This window comes from Diaphorina citri, unplaced genomic scaffold, assembly GCF_000475195.1.
Source record: "Diaphorina citri unplaced genomic scaffold, Diaci psyllid genome assembly version 1.1 scaffold469, whole genome shotgun sequence".
NCBI lineage: Eukaryota > Metazoa > Arthropoda > Insecta > Hemiptera > Psyllidae > Diaphorina > Diaphorina citri.
This window is the reverse complement of record NW_007377904.1, coordinates 84,568-106,544: the sequence shown is the minus strand read 5'-3', so window position 1 is coordinate 106,544 and position 21,977 is coordinate 84,568. Positions and strand designations below refer to the sequence as shown.

Genomic DNA, 21,977 nt, shown 5'->3' with positions numbered 1-21,977 from the left:
TCTGGTGCCCGAAAGTTAAGTGCCAAGAAATTTCAGTTTTTCAACATGAATCATGATATGGTCTTACGTAATACGTATAGTCGTATTTATTTTTCTTCGTTTTAGTCTCAATATTTTTTTTAATTTTTATAGTTTTTTCTGAGATAATAAAAAAAAATCATGAGAATCACCAATTAGGTGCTGGGTCAACACGAGAACACCAGAAAGTAACCCGTTGAAATATTTGCAATTAACCGATAAACATTATTTTCTTGTTTCAGATGGTCCTATTCATGTGAATTGTGATTGGCAAATTTTATGGTAGCCTCAAATCATAAGGTAAGTTTAATTATTTTCATTTAGGTAGGTACATAATATCCATCATTTGTAGTTGTCTGAAAACGGCTACTTTCCCTGTCGCGTATATCTCTAGTAGCGCGGTCAAACTTTCTTGACTTGGCGGGCGGAGCGGTACCGCGCTCCTTAATGTAATTTAATTTAAGGAATGGAAAGCTGTGTCCACACATAGTCGACACCGTCGATCGACGCGACGGCGTTTATTACGTGTGGACACAGCTTTAGAGTCCCGCAACCTCCATTGTCCCCTATATCTTTCACCTATGATGCCGCCTCTAGTAATGCGGGTAAAATAGAGAGTTTACCAATTACTCCGATTAACTCGACAATTCAGAATATGTATGTATGTATCTACATAATATGTAGCTACTATATGTAAATATGTATGTTATGTATATTATGTACCTATAACGTGGTACCTGTACACTGAAATCAGGTTAAAGAGTATTATGTACCTACACTTTTTATATCTGTACATTAAAAACATTAAAATATACAGGGTACACAAGAAGAAGGGTTCCACAGAAATTCCGATATGGCTATACCGGCATTTTAGTGTTTGTATGATCGTTTGTGCTGTAAAAGTCATCGTTTGTGCTCAAACGGTTCTCGAGATATTCACCTTTCAAATGGAATTATACACGAAATAAACATTGTATTGTTGTGTACCTTTATGTAGGATACATACCTAGATACTCTTTTTGATGATGTATTCAATATTCGAGTCTGGTATTTGTGTATTGATGTTAATTGATGGCTAGCTTTCTTTCATTCTTTTTATTGATAGCTTTCTTCCTCGGTTTGTTCTCGGAACGGCTAGCTTTCTAATATCAGGTCAAGCTTCTTTCTTCAATTCAATGGGGCTATAAGACCTTTTCTTATTTCCTTTTGCTAGTGTCTCAATTTAATTTAATCGTCTCTAGTGCTTTCAACCTCAATTTATCACCCTATCAATCTGTTCGGAATACTAACCTTTTACGGTAATACAGTGCTCAGTTTTGTTGTTGAACCTAGGTTGTTGTGTTTTTGTTGTTGTACCTGGCAAAGTTGTTGTTGTTATATATTTTATTATTATTATTATTATTATTATTATTATTATTATTTTTTGCGAGTTGGAGTGTTGAAAAAATTTGCAGCACGAAGATTGGCAATAATTTCCAGATTATGGATCAGAACGGGCTTGAGGGTATGAAGCTATGAAGTTTACTCTCTAGTCACTTTACACTTAAGAGCTCTCAAGTTTAGGTGGTACACTAACTGGAGCAAGATTGCGCAAACACCTTATTAGACGTGATCTCTGATTATCAGAGACAGGGCCGTGTACAAACTCCAACCGGGGGGGTTACTCCGAGCCACTCAGACGATCTGAGAGACCCACTTCTCTCAGACTGGCTGACAGACCTATAGGTCAGAATCTTTTCCGCCACACACGTTTCAACTGTCTGATGAACCCATGTCAGATAGTCGAACCGTGTGACAGACATAGACCTATTCCCGTCAGGCGGTCTGAGCGTGAGTGGCCGGCATCGACACAACAATGGGCCAAATAAATAAAAACTTGCTGGCTCCACTTCCTTCGAGGAGCCCAGGCTTGGGGCAAATGACACCGGTTGATCCTCCCAGTGACCGCCCCTGAGTACGTATCAGAATGTAAAGTAAAAATAAACATGGTCATGTGCAAGAAGTATCTAGTACCTCACCTTATAAACAGAGGTGTTGTACTTCACTGACGGATACCTACTAGGGTAGAATAGACCTTGTTTATCCTGTTGGGATAGGACTGAAAAGTCCCTTTACCCCGCAGTCTAAACAAGGTCTTTGCCTATTATGCCACTCGAGTGGAAGAAATTTACTCCAGTTTCCAAAGGAGCTCTTAAAATCGTTCCGAAATCGAAGAAAGGAGGAGAAGACAGTTCGGGACACTCAGAAAGTCGTTCCGAGAACGCCGTTAGTTCGCCGCAGGCTGAAATCACAGCCGTAAGAGGCCACCCTAAAACGTTGAAAAGGCCTTCCAGTACCGGCCACTCACAGTCTTAGCGTGAGTCTGAGAGACTTAGGTCTGTCAGATAGGCAGTGCAATAGTCCTAAACCAAAATGGACAAGGCACATCAGGGATCAGGAAGAGACCGCCTTAACATAATAATAATAGGTCTGTCAGATAGTCTGAGGGACCTAGGTCTCAAGCTTTTTCCGCCACACACGGTCTGACCGTCTGACAGACTCAGGTTCAGTGAGACCGCGGTCTGTCAGACGCTTTCAGCTTGAGAGGCGGCCATTATTTCTACTGCCAACTAAGACTAAAAATCACCCCAGTTAGCCTGAAAGGTAACGTGTCTGTCCTGTAAAGATGTGTCCGCATATAGTCGACCGGCCATCGCGTCAATCGACATCGGTCGACGGTCGGTCGAGTATGTGTGGACACACCTTGAGAGCTAGGCCTCGATTACAACAGTATTTACAGTCTCTTATGTAGACACACGTTTCTTCAATTGGGTACATCTCTGGTGGTTACGACCAAGAAGTTGACGAGCACCACTTGAATATAATAGATGATAGATAGATAGATAGGATTAGGTACGTCCTCGCCAGCCTAGTTAGCTTAGTTGGTAGTGCGTCTGCCTTGTAAGCGCTAGGAACCTGAGGAAAAAAAAAAAAAAACCGACCAAAAAAAAAAAAAAATAAAATAATTTCCCCTGTTCAAACCCCTAAAAAAAAAAAAAAAAAAAAAAAAAAGGTACGTCCTCCGGATTATAGGACGCAAAGGGCCTCAGTAGATGAATAACTGAAGATAACTCAGTTTATGTGAGTCAACTCATTTTATACATACCTAAGTGGATATAACTCAGTTTATGTGAGTCAACTCATTTTATACCTAAGTGGATATAACTCAGTTTATGTGAGTCAAATCATTTTACAAATAAGTGGATATAACTCAGTTTATGTGAGTCAACTCATTTTATGCATAAGTAAAGATAGGTAGCTCAGCATAAGTGGAGATAATTTAGCTGATGCATAAGTGGAAATAACTCAGATTACGCATAAGTGGAGATTTACTTGATGCATAAGTGGAAGTAATTAACTTAGTTGATGGATGGGAGGAGATGGGAGATTAGATTTTTTTGACAAACGAAGTTGCGAAGAGGAAAATCTGATTTCCCATGACCTTGAAGTGACATAAATTCCGTGTGAACTGAGCACAGACGAACATTAGATGAACTGGAGGACACGCAATATACTAGCGTCTAATAGTAAACACGCCTGGCCTCTGCGTAAGCGCTAAGTCACAGGTTCGAGAGAGAACTGTAACTGCTAAGGTTTTATCTCCTTAAAGTGAAGAGAGAAGGAAAACAGGATAGGAAAAAGCCAACCGTTCCGAGGACGAACTTTATCTGTTTTGGATAAAATCCGCCCCGGGCGGGAATCGAACTCGCGGTCTAGCGCTTACAAGGCAGACGCACTACCCTCAATTTCCCATGACCTTGAAGTGACATAAATTCCGTGTGAACTGAGCACAGACGAACATTAGATGAACTGGAGGACACGCAATATACTAGTGTCTAATAGTAAACACACCTGGCCTCTGCGTAAGCGCTAAGTCACAGGTTCGAGAGAGAACTGTAACTGCTAAGGTTTTATCTCCCTAAAGTGAAGAGAGAAGGAAAACAGGATAGGAAAAAGCCAGCCGTTCCGAGGACGAACTTTATCTGTTTTGGATAAAATCCGCCTCGGGCGGGAATCGAACTCGCGGCCTAGCGCTTACAAGGCAGACGCACTGCCCTCAAAGTTCACTAGACTGACACTGGCAGTCTGACTTACGAGAGCGAGAATTTTTGTTCATAAAATGGGATGTTGAGCTGTGTTCACACATACGCCCGTCGAACGACGAGCTGAATGTTGTCGAGGCAGTGTGAACGGTTTCAGTAGACAATCGACATCGATCGCCGTCGACCATGTGTGGATACAGATTTATACTGATAGATCGTCAAGGACACAGAATTATACTGATAGATCGTCAAGGACACAGATTTATACTGATAGATCGTCAAGGACACAGATTTATACTGATAGATCGTCAAGTTAAAACTTGAAATTCACTTACAGTTCGCGAAATGTCCGCCTTGTGCACCTGATGTTCCTAGCAGACAAAATAAGTTAGAATTGCGTCGTGCAACATACTACCTCCTAGTTAACGTTTTAAATCGTCTTCAATATACAATGCATCACAGTATACAGTGTGACCCACACCTGATGTTCCTAGCAGACAAAATAAGTTAGAATTGCGTCGTGCAACATACTACCTCCTAGTTAACGTTTTAAATCGTCTTCAATAGGTATACAATGCATCACAGTATACAGTGTGTCCCGGAATTGGCGATGGTAAGTTGAATCATTGAACGCACCTGTTTCCAATTTTCCATCACGGAAGGTAGAAGTGTCGATCGTTAGTTGTATCTCTAGTAGCGCGTTCAAACTCTCTTGACCAGGCGGAGCGGAGCGCTGCCGCGCTCCTTAATACTAGTTCCCACTGGGTCACTGAGCAACTTTTGCGGGCGGTGTGAATCTGGATTAGTGGCCATTAGGGTTGGAGCAATCGCGTGCTCCTGGCTTTTCCCGGCAGTGCCGCGCCAGCAGTGCCAGCACCACTCAGCACTCAGGCTGGGTAAGGTTGATATGAAGAGGCGGATAGCTTTTCGCCCTGCCAAATAGAGGATGAAACCAGTGGCGTAGCGTGTATGTATGGCGGCCATACAACTCAAAAGTTAAATCTAATGCCGATAAATATTAATGGCATGTACTGTGATGGGACTTGGTAGACCTGTCCATGAGCCGTACACGCCCTACACTTGAATTTAGACCACGCTAAGCCACTGGATGAAACGCTTGGTCACTAAAAACAATAAGAGTTATAGGTACAGTGGCATTGAATTAAACAGTTAAAAAAAGCAGGATTTATAACTTACCAAAATAAGTTCAAAATTTGCAAGGGGTCAACAAGGACTTTAGGGACCATACTGTATTGGTCTTACAACTTAATACCTACTTACTCAAACCTACATAGGTACATGGGAGATGTGACTTTGAACAAGGTTAGATCCTAATCCTACACCACAGGTAGGTAGGTAGGTAGGTAGTACCTACCTACTAGGTACCTACCGGCTAGGAAATACCATATCAGATCTAATTCAAATTAGACACTACCTGCAAAATAATTGCCTAGATAACATACAAGTACTTATAGCCCTACATTGCTGATTTGGATCCCATAATAGTAGCCTCAAATACTTTAGGTCTTAACCTTGTAGATCTTCCCGATAAACTTAAGTAGAGGTTTGTTTTTATTAATCGTACCTGACTACTTGTTATAGGTAATAGGTACACTGAGAATCTTACATTATAAAACCAAGTAAATAAATAAAATACTCATGTGGAGTGCCACAGATTTATGAAACTTAGGGTGGAAGAACTCTATCATTGAGTTACTTCCCACTATTTAGGGGTGGGCCTATAGAGTGTTGAGCTTCCTGATATAGAGTTCAATATTAGAGTTCCGGCACCCACAGTCACTCGGTTAGGCTTCCGGCACCCTAGTTTTTTTCTCAGTGCACCTACGTTTGGACAGACGACGAGAAAAGATGGGCCTCGTCCTGGATAGATCCACAGTCGCACAAATGATCTCCTCTGAGTCCCTATTTCTTCAATAATATAACCTGTAGGTACCCAAATACTTACCTACTAATTTCAATCTATGTCAGCGTAAACCTATACCATAAGGTTGATCTATTGATACATTCCTGATACCTGCAAATGAATCCTTATGAATCAAATGGCATAGGTTGAATACCTGACCCAACTGACCAAACCAGCAAAAATGTCCACAATCAGGTACATAGGTAGGTAGGAATTTACTACATACTGAAAGGTAAAAAAAAAAAAAAAAAAAAAACGATTAATTCAACTTTATACTTGCAAAATCGCACTTTGATCTTTTAGTCTTTACTTTCCATTACATTACGTAGGCAGGACCACTCATTCTTGAATGGGCAAAAAAAAAAAAAAAAAAAAAACACATAATAATAATAACTCTCTCTCTCTCTCTCTCTCTCTCTCTCTCTCTCTCTCTCTCTGTCTCTGTTTCACCACAGCTTTGTAATATACATATAGGTATGTAGGGTAAGTGTACCATTTATTCGCCCACCTAAAAAACGTACCATTTATTGGCCCACCTGCCCACATTTATTTTTCTAATTTTTGTTTTTATGACTACAATTTTTGAATAGCACTGGTTCGATAGCAGTCTTTAAGCCCTTTCTTGTGATGAAATTGGATCTTGAAAAAGTTCGTCCAGTTCAGACTTATGTGGCGTATGGTACAGGTGGGCCAATAAATGGTACGTTTTTTAGGTGGGCGAATAAATGGTACACTTACCATAGGTCTGTAAAGCTATGTCTACACATAGTTGACGCCGTCGATCGATGGTCAATCGATGTCGACTGAAACCGTACACTGCCTTGACAACATAGATTCACCTCTTCATCTTGTCGATCGATGGTCGACGTACGACTATGTGTGGACACAGCTTTAGACAGTCGGAGGTCGGAGCTTGAGTGACCGTCCTAATGTGCCAAATATGTAAGTACCTCCATAGAAAGTCGTGTGCTTCTCACACCAGATTCTTCATAATGGATCAAGATGCTTTGATGGCGTTTCAAAGTTGTCCGATTCTAATCATTACTGAAGGAAAGTAGGGTAATTAAGTTTGATCAGTGTACCTGCTCAGCGTTGCTTAACCCCGTTGATTCTATGCATGACTCAGTGGTGTGGGGTCGGGGTGTCAACTTGGCAGCCAGCCTAGTTAAGTGCTAGGCCGCGGGTTCGATTTCCGCCCGGGACGGATTTTATTGTGAATAGATAATGTTCGTTCTCGGAACGGTTGGCTCTCTCCTATCCCGTCTTCCATCTCCCTTCGATTTCAGGACGATAAGACATTAGCAGTTACAGCTCCCTCTTTTATTTATCAAACCTCTTAGAAAAAAAAGTTTGGTCATTCTAGGTATTGTACCTACATACTATTTCGCCCATCTCTTATGATAGACATACTACGGGCACGTTACGACACAGACCACACGAGTCTAACTTTTCACCTACACCACTGACAAGTTTGAATGCAGTCAGCTATGTGTCTTGTGTACCTAATCCATATAATTGTCCTGCCATAAATATTCAGACAGACCTGTGCTTCAGTTTATGCTGTCATAAATATTCAGACTTGGAGTTAATCGTTCAAATTCAGGTGAGTAAAGCACTTAATACGCTCATACTTGAGTAAGCGTAAGTACTTGTTGCTTACTACAGTACTTGGTACTTATTACAGCGCGTGGCTTGATGTTTGTATTGAAGGTAGATACAGACATAATTATGTTAAGGCTTGGTTAACATTTACAAGATTGAGAGTAAACACAATTTTCACTGAAGAAGAAGAAGAAGAAAAGAAAAAAGCTCCAAGAACGTGGCCATATTAACTTGTCGTAGAAAAGAGATAGAAAGATGTTTCTTTCACAGTTGTGTTCAGAGGAAAATTTGCTATCCGAAAATGCAGACTCCCGAAAAGATACGCGTAGTGTTCTCGTGTTGACCCAGCACCTAAATGGGAAGTATTGTGTCTCTTATCTCCCATCTGATGGGAGGCGTACTACGGGATGGGTAGAAGAAGGAGGAGGAGAAGGAGGAGGAGGTGAAGGTGAAGGAGGAGGAGACGGAGAAAAATAATAAATCGAATAAAAAGTCAACAATATTTCGGTCATAAAGAAGGCCAAATAATAAATACACCTTTAATGTAGTATAAATAGGCTTTATTAAGTACCTATGACAGTATAATTGAAAGGTTTCCTGTTTTTTTTCTGAAGAGGTGCGGGGCTTCTTTCATGAACGCCCTCAATTAACAGTCCGGTAAGTCCGGGCAAAATTAGACCTTCTTGTACATAGTACAATAGGAGGGGGCATTGTCCTTGGTTTCGCTGTAGATATTTAGTACAGCCATCAAATTTGGATCCTTCATTTGGACTTCAATGTGGCATACCTTATCAACGCAGGAAGCATTGCCTATGATTTTGACAAAGTCTGATGCGTCCTGGGGGAAGAAAAATAAAACATACATACAGGCTAAAATGCTAAAAATCACTTTTAGGGAATCAGGTTACCCTAAAACGGATATTTAAACCCATTTCCCTATTTTGAAAATTTGGACCGATTATATTTTATTTATTTATTTTATAAGTTTCCATTTATTGGTTTTTCAGAACAACTCTTTTCATTCGTTTCAAAGTTGTCCGATTCTAATCATTACTGAAGGAAAGTAGGGTAATTAAGTTTGATCAGTGTACCTGCTCAGCGTTGCTTAACCTCGTTGATTCTATGCATGACTCAGTGGTGTGGGGTCGGGGTGTCAACTTGTCTGCCAGCCTAGTTAGCTTGGAGGGTAGTGCGTCCGCCTTGTAAGTGCTAGGCCGCGGGTTCGATAAGTCGTAGAAGAAAAAGAAAAATTCCGTTGGTCCTCGTTTTTAGTCCGTCCTTCCTTTATTATTACTAATAATAAAAGGTATAGTGGACGGACTATTGTATTCGCTTCGGTGTCGTCTGTGTGTCTGTCTGTCTGTCTGTTCCCATAGAAGGACTTGTCCAAACCTGGTCGACCTATATATCAAATTAAAGGTCTTTTTATCAGGAACACGAAAATGGTGGTGCAAATTTTGTCCTAAAAACCATAAAGCCAAAAAACCGAGAAAACTGGTTTTTGGGGGATTTTTTTCACATTTTCTCACACAAATGAGCTCTGATCTTGAAATTTGTCGCGACGACCTATGAACTCAAAGCGAGAAAGTTTTAGATAACACTTCAGTCGTTAATTTAAGACCGGTTTTAGCGTAATCTATGTTAAGCTACGCCGAAGAAGGACAATAAATGGATGGGTGACTTAAACATTACATTGGGAATAAAGGGAGAACGGGCTCTAGTCTTGATTTTAAATCATTACATGAAAGTAAAATCAAAAAATCAAATCAAGAATAATAATAAACTGAATATTAAATAAAATAGGTAGGTACATAAATACTGATTTTCTTTAACCAAGACCGAAAAATTCCCGGCGGGACGGACCCCGCTTGTTTAAATGTTGCTTTGTGATCTAAGACTTCAGTAAAATTCACTTGGCTAACTTGTCTGGTTCTGTCTCCAGATCGATATCTGTTCAGTAGTCCTAGGAGGACATAAATCTTCGTAGAAGTCTAGTAAAGAAAAAGAGTTTTGTTTTTTTGTTTTTTTTTTTTTTTTTTTTTTTTTTTTTTTTTTTTTTTTTTTTTAAGAGGTTTGACAGAGGGAACTGTAACTCTAGGGTCTTATCGTCCCGAAATCGGAGAGAGAAGGAAGACAGGATAGGAGAAAGCCAGCCGTTCCGAGAACGAACATTATCCCATCAGGATAAAATCCGCCCCGGGCGGGAATCGAACCCGCGGCCTAGCGCTTACGAGGCAGACGCATTACCAACTAAGCTAACTAGGCTGGCAGAAGGTTTATTTCTTCCTAAAATAAGTCGGGGTGAAAGGGTTAAATGACACAGTTATGTTTCCTTACCTTACCATTACAGTAAATTTTTATCTCAACCATACTTATATTATTGGTACAGTACTTTGGTTCGGTCTCGCTAGGGGTACAAATAAACTGTCCATAACCCCCAAGACCATCAATGACGGTGGAGATGTTAGTATAGCCTTGTGGTGGAGAGGGGAACTTGGGAACCTCCGCCCCTGAAAGCGATATAAAAGACATTAATGTTAGCCCAGTGCACTGAGATGAATGTCGGAAGCCCTATCCAAGGACTGGGTTCCGGAACTCTCATACAGAACTTTTTTTATATATTTCAAAATGTTCTAAGCAATTTTCGTATGTGGAACAATAAATAAATTACCAAATGGCCAAACTCTATATCAGGAAGTTTGACACTTTAATGTAACTTGGGTGTTCCACCCGATTTTTCACCCCCGAATGTTCTGTATAGGCAATGTAATTAAAGTAGAGCTTTCCCACACCACAGGACACGATTTTTTCCGACCGACATGTAGTGGGAACGCGCTCTAAGACTCTTAAAACCGACTTTATAAGTTGGATTTAAATTTAATACAAACTTTACAAACCTCTGCAAGTGAAAATGGCGATCAAAGCGATAGGAAGAACAGCACCAATTTTACCAAATAAAACCATGATGAACTGATTAGAAAATGCTGATTTTATAGTAACTGAATAACTACTGTAGTTGTACCGATAATACAACTACAACGATAATACAACTACAACTGACGAGTTACGGTCCTCGCAGTGGAATTTATACAACTCTTTTACTTTCCACTCTCTTTTGAATCAATAGAAAACCATACTGCGTCAACAAAAATAGGGAAAAATGTGTTTTTTGTTCGTTGAGAACAATACTGCGCCAACATCGACAAACGAAAATGTGTTTTTTATGCACATAAAGATATACATATTTTTGATAGTCTTGAGAAAAAAGGTGTGAAAATCAAAAATCCGTTTGATTTATTGCAATATTTTGCATCGATATTAATTTATTGAGGGGTGATCTGGAAAAAGGCAGTAACGTTACTTTTTAGGAGCATTTTTGGATAGCAAATTTTGTTCTGGTGTTTCCAGGGTTTTTAAATTCATAATTTTGTCTATGTTTTCTTGATTGGTACATACGTAATCAATCACGCTTTTAGCTTTTCCACGGATGAAGGTAAAACTACCCAGAACATCGCCTGGTGTCCTTCCATTAAGAATGTATAGTCCATGTGAGTTATCAATAGGTTGATCAAAATTCTTCCTCTTGTGTTGGTTTCTTTGTCCAATGAAAGTCTGTTCGTATTAGATCTTTTTGGGGGATAAGACCTTTAGAAACAAGGAAAATATTTAATAAAAAAAACTATCGATAGTTCTCCTCCTCTACTACGTTGTCAAGGCAGTGTGGACGGTTCATTCGACATCGATTGATGTCGATGCTGGCAGGTTGACTATGTGTGGCCACACCTTAAGAGTGATTTCTTCTCCATACTTGAGAGTGGTAAGTTATTCCATGAAACTTTAAACTTTTGATTTTCCCAAATGAACACTATGTTACAGGGCTTACAAAGTTGGCCATAACTTGTCGTAGAGAAGAGATAGAAAGATGATTCTTTCACAGTCGTGCTCAGAACAAAATTTGCTATGCAGACTCCTAAAAAGTAACGTTACTGCCTTTTTCCAGATCACCCCTCAATATTAATATCGATGCAAAATATTGCAAGAAATCAAACGGATTTTTGATTTTCACATCTTTTTTCTCAAGACTATCAAAAATATGTATGTCTTTATGTGCATAAAAAACACATTTTCGTCTGTCGATGTTGGCGCAGTATTGTTCTCAACGAACAAAAAACACATTTTTCCTCTTTTTGTTGACGCAGTATGGTTTTCTATTGATTCAAAAGAGAGTGGAAAGTAAAAGAGTTGTATAAATTCCACTGCGAGGACCGTAACTCGTCAGTTGTAGTTGTATTATCGTTGTAGTTGTATTATCGGTATAACTACAGTAGTTATTCAGTTACTATAAAATCAGCATTTACAATCAGTTCATCATGGTTTTATTTGGTAAAATTGGTGTTGTTCTTCCTATCGCTTTGATAGCCATTTTCACTTGCGGAGGTTTGTAAAGTTTGTATTAAATTTAAATCCAACTTGTAAAGTCAGTTTTAAGAGCCTTAGAGCCCGTTCTCACTATCGTGTCCTGTGGTGTGGGAAAACTCTACTTTAATTACATTGCCTATACAGGACATTCGAGGGGAAAAATCGAATGAAACTCCCAAGTTACATTAAAGTGTCAAACTTCCTGATATAGAGTTTGGCCATTTGGTAATTTATTTATTGTTTCATATACGAAAATTGCTTAGAACATTTTGAAATATATAAAAAAGTTCTGTATGAGAGTTCCGGAACCCAGTCTTTGGATAGGGCTTCCGACATTCATCTTCAGTGCACTGGGCTAACATTAATGTCTTTTATATCGCTTTCAGGGGCGGAGATTCCCAAGTTCCCACCTCCACCACAAGGCTATACTAACATCTCCACCGTTATTGATGCTCTTAGGGGTTATGGGCACTTTATTTGTACCCATACCGAGTCCGAACCGAAGTACTGTACCAATGATGATATAAGTATGGTTCAGATATCACTTTTCTGTAAGGGTAAGGTAAGGAAATTATGCGGTAAGGAAACATAACTGTGTCATTTAATCCTCCTAGGACTACTGAACAGAAATCGATCTGGAGACAGAACCAGACAAGTTAGCCAAGTGAATTTTACTGAAGTCTTAGATCACAAAGCAACATTTAAAAAACACTGAGAACGGAATTTTTTCGTTAGGTCTGGGATGATACATCCCATTTTAAAAGTCATGTTTCTGTGGGACGTTATTGTCCGTTTAGGGGTGAAAGGGTTAAATGAGATTTTTGGTTTGCCAACCAACATTTAAAAAACACTGAGAACGGAATTTTTTCGTTAGGTCTGGGATGATACATCCCATTTTAAAAGTCATGTTTCTGTGGGACGTATTGTCCGTTTAGGGGTGAAAGGGTTAAATGAGATTTTTGGTTTGCCAAGACTCACACTTAACATAAAATTTTCTTGGACTTATATTTGGCAAGTACCTTGGTTTGGACGTCTCGGCATCGAATTCTAGTCTTCAGGACGATAAAACTTTGACAATCTGCTGAAGACGGCTTTCTTTGACGTCACCCATTGCCTGAATGCCTGATCTTACCACAGACACTTTTAACTAACTAGAGCTGAATCCTCCTCGTCTAAAACTTTAGCAAAAAATAGCTCAAGTTTGTGTCGACTGAGGAGGCCACTGTTAACTGTGTCATGCCAACTAATCACACTCAGACAGTCTGACAGACCGAGGTCTGAGTGAGAGTGTCGGGCAACAAGGGTCCTGTAGACGATCAAGCATGCCTGTCAAGCAACTGGGCCGGACAATCGTTTTGATCATGTAAAACCGTCTGAACACGGGAAAAGGCGAAGAAAAAGAAGCATTTTACACATTGACTCGTATTATCCAAATTTATAATCGGTCCAAATTTTCAAAATAGGGAAATGGGTTTAAATATCCATTTTAGGGTAACCTGATTCCCTAAAAGTGATTTTTAGCATTTTAGCCTGTATGTATGTTTTATTTTTCTTCCCCCAGGCGGCAGACTTTGTCAAAATCATAGGCAATGCTGACTGCGTTAATAAGGTATGCCACATTGAGGTCGAAATGAAGGATCTAAATTTGAGGACTGTACTAAATATCTACAGCGAAACCAAGGACAATGCTCCCTTCGATTGTACTTTGTACAAGAAGATCTAATTTTGCCCGGACTTACCGGACTGTTAATTGAGGGCGTTCATGAAAGAAGCCCCGCACCTCTTCAGAAAAAAGCCAAGAAACCTTTCAATTTTACTGCCATAGGTACTTAATAAAGCCTATTTATACTACATTAAAAGGTGTATTTATTATTTGGCCTTCTTTATGACCGAAATATTGTGGACTTTTTATTCGATTTATTATTTTTCTCCGTCTCCTCCTCCTCCACCTTCACCTCCTCCTCCTTCTATGGTCGACCTATATATCAAATTAAAGGTCTTTTTACCAGGATCACGAAAATGGTGGTGCAAATTTTGTCCAGAGAACCGTAAAGCCAAAAAAAAACCGAAAAAACGGTTTTGGGGGGATTTTTTTCACATTTTCTAACACAAATGAGCTCTGATCTTGAAATTTGTCGCGACGACCTATGAACTCAAAGCGAGAAAGTTTTAGATAACAGTTCAGTCGATAATTTGAGACCGGTTTTCACCTGTGTAAAGCTACGCCGAGAAAGGCCAATAAATGGATGGGTGACTTGAACATTATGAGTGAGATAAAGGGAGAACGGGCTCTAGTCTTGATTTTAAATCATTACATAAAAGTAAAATCAAAAAATCAAATCAAGAATAATAATAAACTGAATATTAAACAAATTAGGTAGGTACATAGGTACTGATTTTCTCTAATCACGATCAAATAAACTACGGGCTAAAAAATTCCCGGAGGGACGGACCCAGCTTGTTAAAGTTAAAGGAAGTTTAATACACTTAATAATAATAATAATAATAATAGACTCTTGAGTGGAAGGTAACCACTAGGCGTGGTTAACGCCTTAGGCGTTCTCTACCACCTAACCCTTAGAGCTCTATTATTATGTGGTCAAATTCTCAAATAAATGAGGATAAAATTCCCTGCCTCGGCTGGGATCGAACCCACGCCCTCCTGTTTACCAGGCGAGTGTCTTGACCACTACGCCACCGAGGCAGGTAACGTAAGTTGGAGTTGGAGATAAACTTGTTCCAAACTTGTCGGTGAGTCTCTGTGTCCAAGTGAAATCAATGGCTCGTCCTGTAATTTCAAAACTGGCAACTACCTCCGTGGTTAATGGTGAGAAGCATACTGACCTAGGTCTGGGTTTGATGCCCGGCGGGGTCGACGAAATTGCAAACTTTCAACTCTCGTCGATCGCTGTGTCCAAGTGAAATCAATGGCTCGTCCTGTAATTTCAAAACTGGCAACTACCTCCGTGGTTAATGGTGAGAAGCATACTGACCTAAGTCTGGGTTTGATGCCCGGCGGGGTCGACGAAATTGCAAACTTTCAATTCTCGTCGATCGAACCAAGGTTCAAGTTAGCGCGACATTTTCACACTGAATTTCATGAAACGTTCGATGCCGTAAAATCCAATTTCGTTTATTTTTTACTGATTTCAGGCAACATTTCAAAGTCTTCTTGGGAAAGTATTTCTTCAGGGCCAGCCTAGTTAGCTTGTTTGGTACAGCGTCTGCCTTGTAAGCGCTAGGCCGCGGGTTCGATTCCCGCCCGGGGCGGATTTTATCCTGATGGGATAATGTTCGTTCTCGGAACGGCTGGCTTTCTCCTATCCTGTCTTCCTTCTCTCTTCGATTTCGGGACTATAAGACCTTAGCAGTTATGGTTCCCTCTGACAAACCTCTTTGGAAAAAAAACAACTCCAGTTTGTTTAATTCCCGATATTGTGTACAACTCTTAAACCAAAACAACCTCAAGATCTTGTTAATCCTACGCTAGTGACCAGGCTACTTATTTCAAGTTGTCCACAGGTATCTCTGCAAAGCTACCTAAGTTACCTCTATTTGGGTTAATTACTTCTTTAGTCTCTGAAACAGCTTACCTAATCTCCTTCTAGTAGCGACTGTAATCTCATCGATCCTCAACCTGACACCAATTAAACAATTAAAGTATTTGAAAGTGTTAATACTATTCCAACAATGAAAGGCGAGACATAAACAATAATTCAGAGATAGATTAAACCCAAGTGTTAAGACCGGGTCACACGCTAGTACATGTCTCCCTTATTGGTGTTGTTGTTTTTGTTGTTGGTGTTGTTGGGCGATCTTGGTCTTTAAAGAGCATGTCCCGGGGCGGGGCCCGGGCATTTGGGGGCCCCGGAGGAGCACATTCAGCGGCCCAAATGCCTATAATTTGGAGTATTCACCCCCCCGCCCCCCGAGGGATAGTCTTTTTCGACAAAGGGTCTTTCGACAGATTTTTGTGCTCAAATTTCACTCTGTTAGGTCAACCACTCACTATCAGGTAGACCTGACAAGCGTAGACCTGACCAGGTGTACCTGATAGTGAGAGGCTGGCCTTAGACTTGAAATTTGTGCAAATGTGGCGTTACACAAGGAACGGTCTGTGGAAGACCCACTTTTAGAAGACTTCTAAAGTCCAAAGTGTACCTACATGTACCGGGCTTTAAAGCTATGATTGTTCTCTGGACCGATTTGGACCAAAACATTATTTTATCATGCTATTTGAACGATTTGTTTAGAAAATCAGTTGTTTCATTAGAACTACTACAGATATCGAATTATGGATCCTGTTGGAGTTAGCAGTTAGTTCTGGCATTAAGTTGTTCAAAACGATTTATCAGGGCAACTTTCAGACCTTGACTGAGGTTTACCTGTGTAGTAGTGGTTAGTGGAAGTAGTGGATTGTGGAGTGCCAGTGTGTCTACTACATACATCTTTCATCTATTAAAAGTTGGCTTTCGTGTCTTGGATTGTGCGTAGTACTGTGCGCAAAATCTGGCTATTTGAAAACGCCAACAAACTTTCAGACCTTGACTGAGGTTTACCTGTGTAGTAGTGGTTAGTGGAAGTAGTGGATTGTGGAGTGCCAGTGTGTCTACTACATACTTCTTTCATCTATTAAAAGTTGGCTTTCGTGTCCTGGATTGTGCGTGGTACTGGTGCGCAAAATCTGGCTACTTGAAAACGCCAACATGAAACTTTAGTCCCAGGGTTTATAGGTGAACAACCAAAAAAGGGGTGAAATAAGTTTCAGAGGGAGCTGAAATCGCCGCCGTTTCCGGAAGGAAAATACGACAGTCCGGATCCTCAAAGGGAGTCAAACTCAAAGTGAGTCAAACTCAAAGGGAGTCAAACTCAAAGGGAGTCAAACTCAAAGTGAGTCAAACTCAAAGGGAGTCAAACTCAAAGTGAGTCAAACTCAAAGTGAGTCAAACTCAAAGGGAGTCAAACTCAAAGTGAGTCAAACTCAAAGTGAGTCAAACTCAAAGTGAGTCAAACTCAATGTGAGTCAAACTCAATGTGAGTCAAACTCAAAGCGAGTCAAACTCAAAGTGAGTCAAACTCAAAGCGAGTCAAACTCAAAGTGAGTCAAACTCAAAGCGAGTCAAACTCAAAGTGAGTCAAACTCAAAGCGAGTCAAACTCAAAGTGAGTCAAACTCAAAGCGAGTCAAACTCAAAGTGAGTCAAACTCAAAGCGAGTCAAACTCAAAGTGAGTCAAACTCAAAGCGAGTCAAACTCAAAGTGAGTCAAACTCAAAGCGAGTCAAACTCAAAGTGAGTCAAACTCAAAGCGAGTCAAACTCAAAGTGAGTCAAACTCAAAGCGAGTCAAACTCAAAGTGAGTCAAACTCAAAGCGAGTCAAACTCAAAGTGAGTCAAACTCAAAGCGAGTCAAACTCAAAGTGAGTCAAACTCAAAGCGAGTCAAACTCAAAGTGAGTCAAACTCAAAGCGAGTCAAACTCAAAGTGAGTCAAACTCAAAGCGAGTCAAACTCAAAGTGAGTCAAACTCAAAGCGAGTCAAACTCAAAGTGAGTCAAACTCAAAGCGAGTCAAACTCAAAGTGAGTCAAACTCAAAGCGAGTCAAACTCAAAGTGAGTCAAACTCAAAGCGAGTCAAACTCAAAGTGAGTCAAACTCAAAGCGAGTCAAACTCAAAGTGAGTCAAACTCAAAGCGAGTCAAACTCAAAGTGAGTCAAACTCAAAGCGAGTCAAACTCAAAGTGAGTCAAACTCAAAGCGAGTCAAACTCAAAGTGAGTCAAACTCAAAGCGAGTCAAACTCAAAGTGAGTCAAACTCAAAGCGAGTCAAACTCAAAGTGAGTCAAACTCAAAGCGAGTCAAACTCAAAGTGAGTCAAACTCAAAGCGAGTCAAACTCAAAGTGAGTCAAACTCAAAGCGAGTCAAACTCAAAGTGAGTCAAACTCAAAGCGAGTCAAACTCAAAGTGAGTCAAACTCAAAGCGAGTCAAACTCAAAGTGAGTCAAACTCAAAGCGAGTCAAACTCAAAGTGAGTCAAACTCAAAGCGAGTCAAACTCAAAGTGAGTCAAACTCAAAGCGAGTCAAACTCAAAGTGAGTCAAACTCAAAGCGAGTCAAACTCAAAGTGAGTCAAACTCAAAGCGAGTCAAACTCAAAGTGAGTCAAACTCAAAGCGAGTCAAACTCAAAGTGAGTCAAACTCAAAGCGAGTCAAACTCAAAGTGAGTCAAACTCAAAGCGAGTCAAACTCAAAGTGAGTCAAACTCAAAGCGAGTCAAACTCAAAGTGAGTCAAAAAAAAAAAAAAAAAAAAAAAAAAAAAAAAAAAAATGATACCAAATAAAACATACCTATACCTATTCTTCGTTTTCGGGGCGATATTAGCAGTAACAAAATCAAAAGTTTCCCGAAAGAAACATATTAACCCATTGTACACTATTTCTTGGCGTTCAATTTTCAACACGAAAGTGTCCTTTTTGGAGAACGAATAACAGCGATCCGCGGTATACCGGCATTAAATTTTCCGCGACAACTAATTGCACGCTTCTTTAAACAGCCTTGGACATAAAACACAACTGGAATATTAAAATAATTAATGAACCAATAGTCTCATCTGCCAGTCAGCTGGGAAGGTAGCGCGCGCCTTGTAAGCGCCAAGTCGCGGGTTCGATTCCCGCCCGGGGGCAAACTTTATTCTGAAGAGGTTCGTTCTCGGAACGACTGGCTTTCTCATATTCTGTTTTTCTCTCTCCGCTTTTGGGATTATAAGCCCTCTGTTGTTACAGTTGCCGTCTTTTCCCCAGTCTCCCCTAATATTCACAAGTTCTCAACTTAAACAAGTTCTCTATTTGATAAGTTAGTACCTACTACCTACCTAACTTGTAACTTTCTGAAGACGTTGTGTGATATGTTTATAATGATGAGATCAACATGTTCAGAAGTCTAGCACAGATGTACACACATCTCTGACTAGCGTAATGGGTCAAGTGACCTTTTAAAAACTGTGGACAAGGGAGAAAAGCTCCCGCCCTGGGCAAACCCATTAATGAAGTTTTTTTTCAACTTTTTTTGCAAGATTTTTATTATGCTTATCATTATTAATATCAGCATTATTTTTTATTTATTTTATGGGAGAGGGAAAAAACAATTTGTCTATGGTAGAAACCTGTCTCATCTTGAACCTATACGTAGTATAGTAAGGTATCTAGTATCAAGCTATCACGGAGTAATGTCACTGGTACTGCTCTCGTAGCAATAGCATATTCTTACCCACACATAATACCTAATGTTATAGTTGATCTGGATATTAATGGCAATGTATGTGTGAATTATTAGTAATAAAGAGTTAAACAGTGAGTCTGAACAAATAATAGTAACTCATAAAAATGTGAAGCGGTGTAGGTAACTGTGTTTAAAATGACTAATCTTATTTTGTTATACTGTTCTGTGTTTCAGATATGCTACCATATTCGTTCTTGTTATAGTTGATCTGGATATTAATGGCAATGTATGTGTGAATTATTAGTAATAAAGAGTTAAACAGTGAGTCTGAACAAATAATAGTCAGAGTAACTCATAAAAATGTGAAGTGGTATAGGTAACTGTGTGTTTGAAATGACTAATCTTATTTTGTTATACTGTTCTGTGTTTCAGATATGCCACCATATTCGTTCATCATTTAACACAAGGAATCATGGAGTTCGAAACCATTCTACTTGGCAAGGAGGTCATCAATGGGACCACTAACTCATCCAACATCCATCTCCTTATTAGCAAGAACATCAAGAGGCAACTAGTCAAACATAACAACAAACTCTACTATCTGTTCAAACTCGATGTGGACAACTACACGATAGAACTCAAACAAATCAACAAGAAAACCTCGACAGGAAAAAGTGTGAAGACCATCCCCAGTAATGCTAACAACAAGAGTACAACCAGTTTCATTACCAACACAGCAACCAGTTATTTCAGCTCAGGTCCTAGCTCAGGCACTTATCTAAACTCAGGGCCCACATCGGGCGGTTACCAATTCCGGAAGGACGATGAAGGATTCGAGAGTGAAGGAGAGGGGGAAGACTTTAGCCTGAACTCCTCTGAGGAAAGTTCCTCTTCTAGTGTCGTCACCAATAGATTGTTTACCTAAAAAAAAAAAAAAAATGAAACGAAACGAATAAAGACCATCATTTTTTTATAAATAATATTATTCACATGTATTATTTTTTTTAATTATAAGTAGGTGTAATTATGAATTAGGACAACAATAATATTTAATACTATCTTATAGGGTATTCAAGAAAGAAGAGTGATTTATAGTCGAATTTCAGAAACTAAAGTGAATACTTATTAGTTTTCCAGTATCTAGTTTCTCATTTTGTTGTTTCGTTATCCGCTGATTGTTGTTTTGCACATCCAAACATAGATTGTTTGAGTTGAAGAGTATATTCACTGACAGCGCTAACAGTAGTGGTACAGACAGTGATGACATTCATGATAAGATCAATGTCAACATTAAGAACATTGTCAACTATGAGGTGTACAAGTTCAGTGACATTATCTTCCTCCACAATGATGCCAAGTATCCTAAGATTCTAGTTCTATTTTCTTCGTTTTAGTCTCAATATTTTTTTTTAATTTTTATAGTTTTTTCTGAGATAATAAAAAAAAATCATGAGAATCACCAATTGTTCAAAGAGAGCCATTATTATTTTACCCTCTGTTGCTCGCTTACAGTAGATATTCTATCCCAGAGTTCTAGATTTGTGCTACATCTTTACTACTGCTTGGCTTTGGCATGTTTCATTCATAGGATCTAATTTGATCATTTATACAATGAATACCTATTAAAATTGCTAGATAACACACGGCCAGTACACAGTCCAGCTACTGCCCTCGTGTAAAGCGAAATCCAGCCACATTTCAGTCTGTTTAGACAAAAAATACATTTCTAACCTTCTGTGAAGATGCAAATCCAATTGATTCTAGTCATACAACTGGACTGGAATGTTACTGGACGCTAGTGGTTTTCACACTGTTCACCTAAGGCCAATAGCTGGACTGTCTACTGTTCTCTTGTGATTTAGAAACAGAAAGTCATCATTACAATACATTATTTATTATACTGGGTATCCAAAAGATAACGTACCAAACTTTAAAGAGTAATTTATTGAGTTGAATTAAGACTCTTGTCTTTAAAGAAAAAGTCTCATTCTAACCCTATAAATAGGAAAAAGTCACATTTTAACGCGATGGGAGCTGTCATTTATTTATTAACTCCCTTAAAAGTATGACTGGTACGTTAACTTTTGAACACCCTGCATAAGGTATTTCTTGTCCCAATTCAAAATGTGAGATCAAGGTCCTCTCTAACCTCCCTGTATCACCCCCCCTGTCTTTCCCTCCCAGCAGGACCTTCAGCATCAAGTGGGGAACCGCCTAGTGGGGAGGGGGGGACCAGGCGATCTTCCCCGCGCTGGTAATCCGGCGCCCCTTCATCCGGCCGGCGGCCCGCATCATCAACCGCCCAAGACCCCGATCAAAGGCCTTCCCTCCGTCTTGCCGGAAATCTCCGCGCTCGGCCAGGGCGCCGCCCAGGGTGCGAGCGGCCAGAGTCCGAATCTGATGCAGAAGCTGACCGAAATCACCGGCGGCGGCGAACAGGCGGTCGAAAACATGCTGTCCAAGGGGAAGGAGCTGATCTTTATGAAGTTCGGACTGGGAAAGTGATGGAGTGAGCGGTGTGCAGTGGCCAAAACTTTCCGATCTGTTTTTTCTTTTTAGCTAAATCTCCTCTTGGGGTTTAGCTATTCAGTTCTAACGAAAGTCACGGCTTTGTTTTCCGATTAGGCGCTTTAACTATGTGTTGAGTGTTCGCGCTGGTCCGAGATGTTTTATCGCTGTTTCTTTACTTTGTTTGATCTTTAGAGTTTCTGTGAG

The 21,977-nt window shown here is 39.9% G+C and overlaps 3 protein-coding genes across 3 annotated transcripts; 2 read left to right on the top strand and 1 right to left on the bottom strand.

Moving 5' to 3' along the window:
* The first annotated feature begins 258 nt into the window (after positions 1-258).
* On the top strand, positions 259-21,767 carry LOC103509122. The gene is made up of 4 exons (XM_008473713.2): positions 259-318; positions 19,695-20,170; positions 20,460-20,635; positions 21,447-21,767. The coding sequence occupies exons 2-4, from the start codon at positions 19,735-19,737 to the stop codon at positions 21,765-21,767; spliced, it is 933 nt and encodes a 310-aa protein (XP_008471935.1). The 5' UTR covers positions 259-318; positions 19,695-19,734.
* On the bottom strand, positions 8,129-10,705 carry LOC103509115. The gene is made up of 3 exons (XM_008473706.3): positions 10,524-10,705; positions 9,964-10,136; positions 8,129-8,464 (listed from the first exon to the last, which is right to left on the bottom strand). The coding sequence occupies exons 1-3, from the start codon at positions 10,588-10,590 to the stop codon at positions 8,300-8,302; spliced, it is 405 nt and encodes a 134-aa protein (XP_008471928.1). The 5' UTR covers positions 10,591-10,705; the 3' UTR covers positions 8,129-8,299.
* LOC103509116 lies at positions 11,880-13,904 on the top strand. The gene is made up of 3 exons (XM_008473707.3): positions 11,880-12,063; positions 12,432-12,607; positions 13,607-13,904. The coding sequence occupies exons 1-3, from the start codon at positions 11,997-11,999 to the stop codon at positions 13,766-13,768; spliced, it is 405 nt and encodes a 134-aa protein (XP_008471929.1). The 5' UTR covers positions 11,880-11,996; the 3' UTR covers positions 13,769-13,904.
* Positions 21,768-21,977: the final 210 nt, after the last annotated feature.

What these genes read in the sequence shown, in the direction of transcription:
- LOC103509115 (XM_008473706.3), bottom strand. Translation starts at nt 10,590, where the DNA reads ATGGTTTTATTTGGTAAAATTGGTGCTGTTCTTCCTATCGCTTTGATC. An exon ending in CGCCATTTTCACTTGCAGAG is followed by an intron (nt 10,137 to 10,523) that starts GTTTGTAAAGTT and finishes TATCGCTTTCAG; the next exon opens with GGGCGGAGGTTCCCAAGTTC. An exon ending in AAATTTACTGTAATGGTAAG is followed by an intron (nt 8,465 to 9,963) that starts GTAAGGAAACAT and finishes TTCTTCCCCCAG; the next exon opens with GACGCATCAGACTTTGTCAA.
- LOC103509116 (XM_008473707.3), top strand. Translation starts at nt 11,997, where the DNA reads ATGGTTTTATTTGGTAAAATTGGTGTTGTTCTTCCTATCGCTTTGATA. An exon ending in AGCCATTTTCACTTGCGGAG is followed by an intron (nt 12,064 to 12,431) that starts GTTTGTAAAGTT and finishes TATCGCTTTCAG; the next exon opens with GGGCGGAGATTCCCAAGTTC. An exon ending in CACTTTTCTGTAAGGGTAAG is followed by an intron (nt 12,608 to 13,606) that starts GTAAGGAAATTA and finishes TTCTTCCCCCAG; the next exon opens with GCGGCAGACTTTGTCAAAAT.
- LOC103509122 (XM_008473713.2), top strand. Translation starts at nt 19,735, where the DNA reads ATGGAGTTCGAAACCATTCTACTTGGCAAGGAGGTCATCAATGGGACC. An exon ending in CTCTTCTAGTGTCGTCACCA is followed by an intron (nt 20,171 to 20,459) that starts ATAGATTGTTTA and finishes GCACATCCAAAC; the next exon opens with ATAGATTGTTTGAGTTGAAG. An exon ending in CCAAGTATCCTAAGATTCTA is followed by an intron (nt 20,636 to 21,446) that starts GTTCTATTTTCT and finishes TTTCCCTCCCAG; the next exon opens with CAGGACCTTCAGCATCAAGT.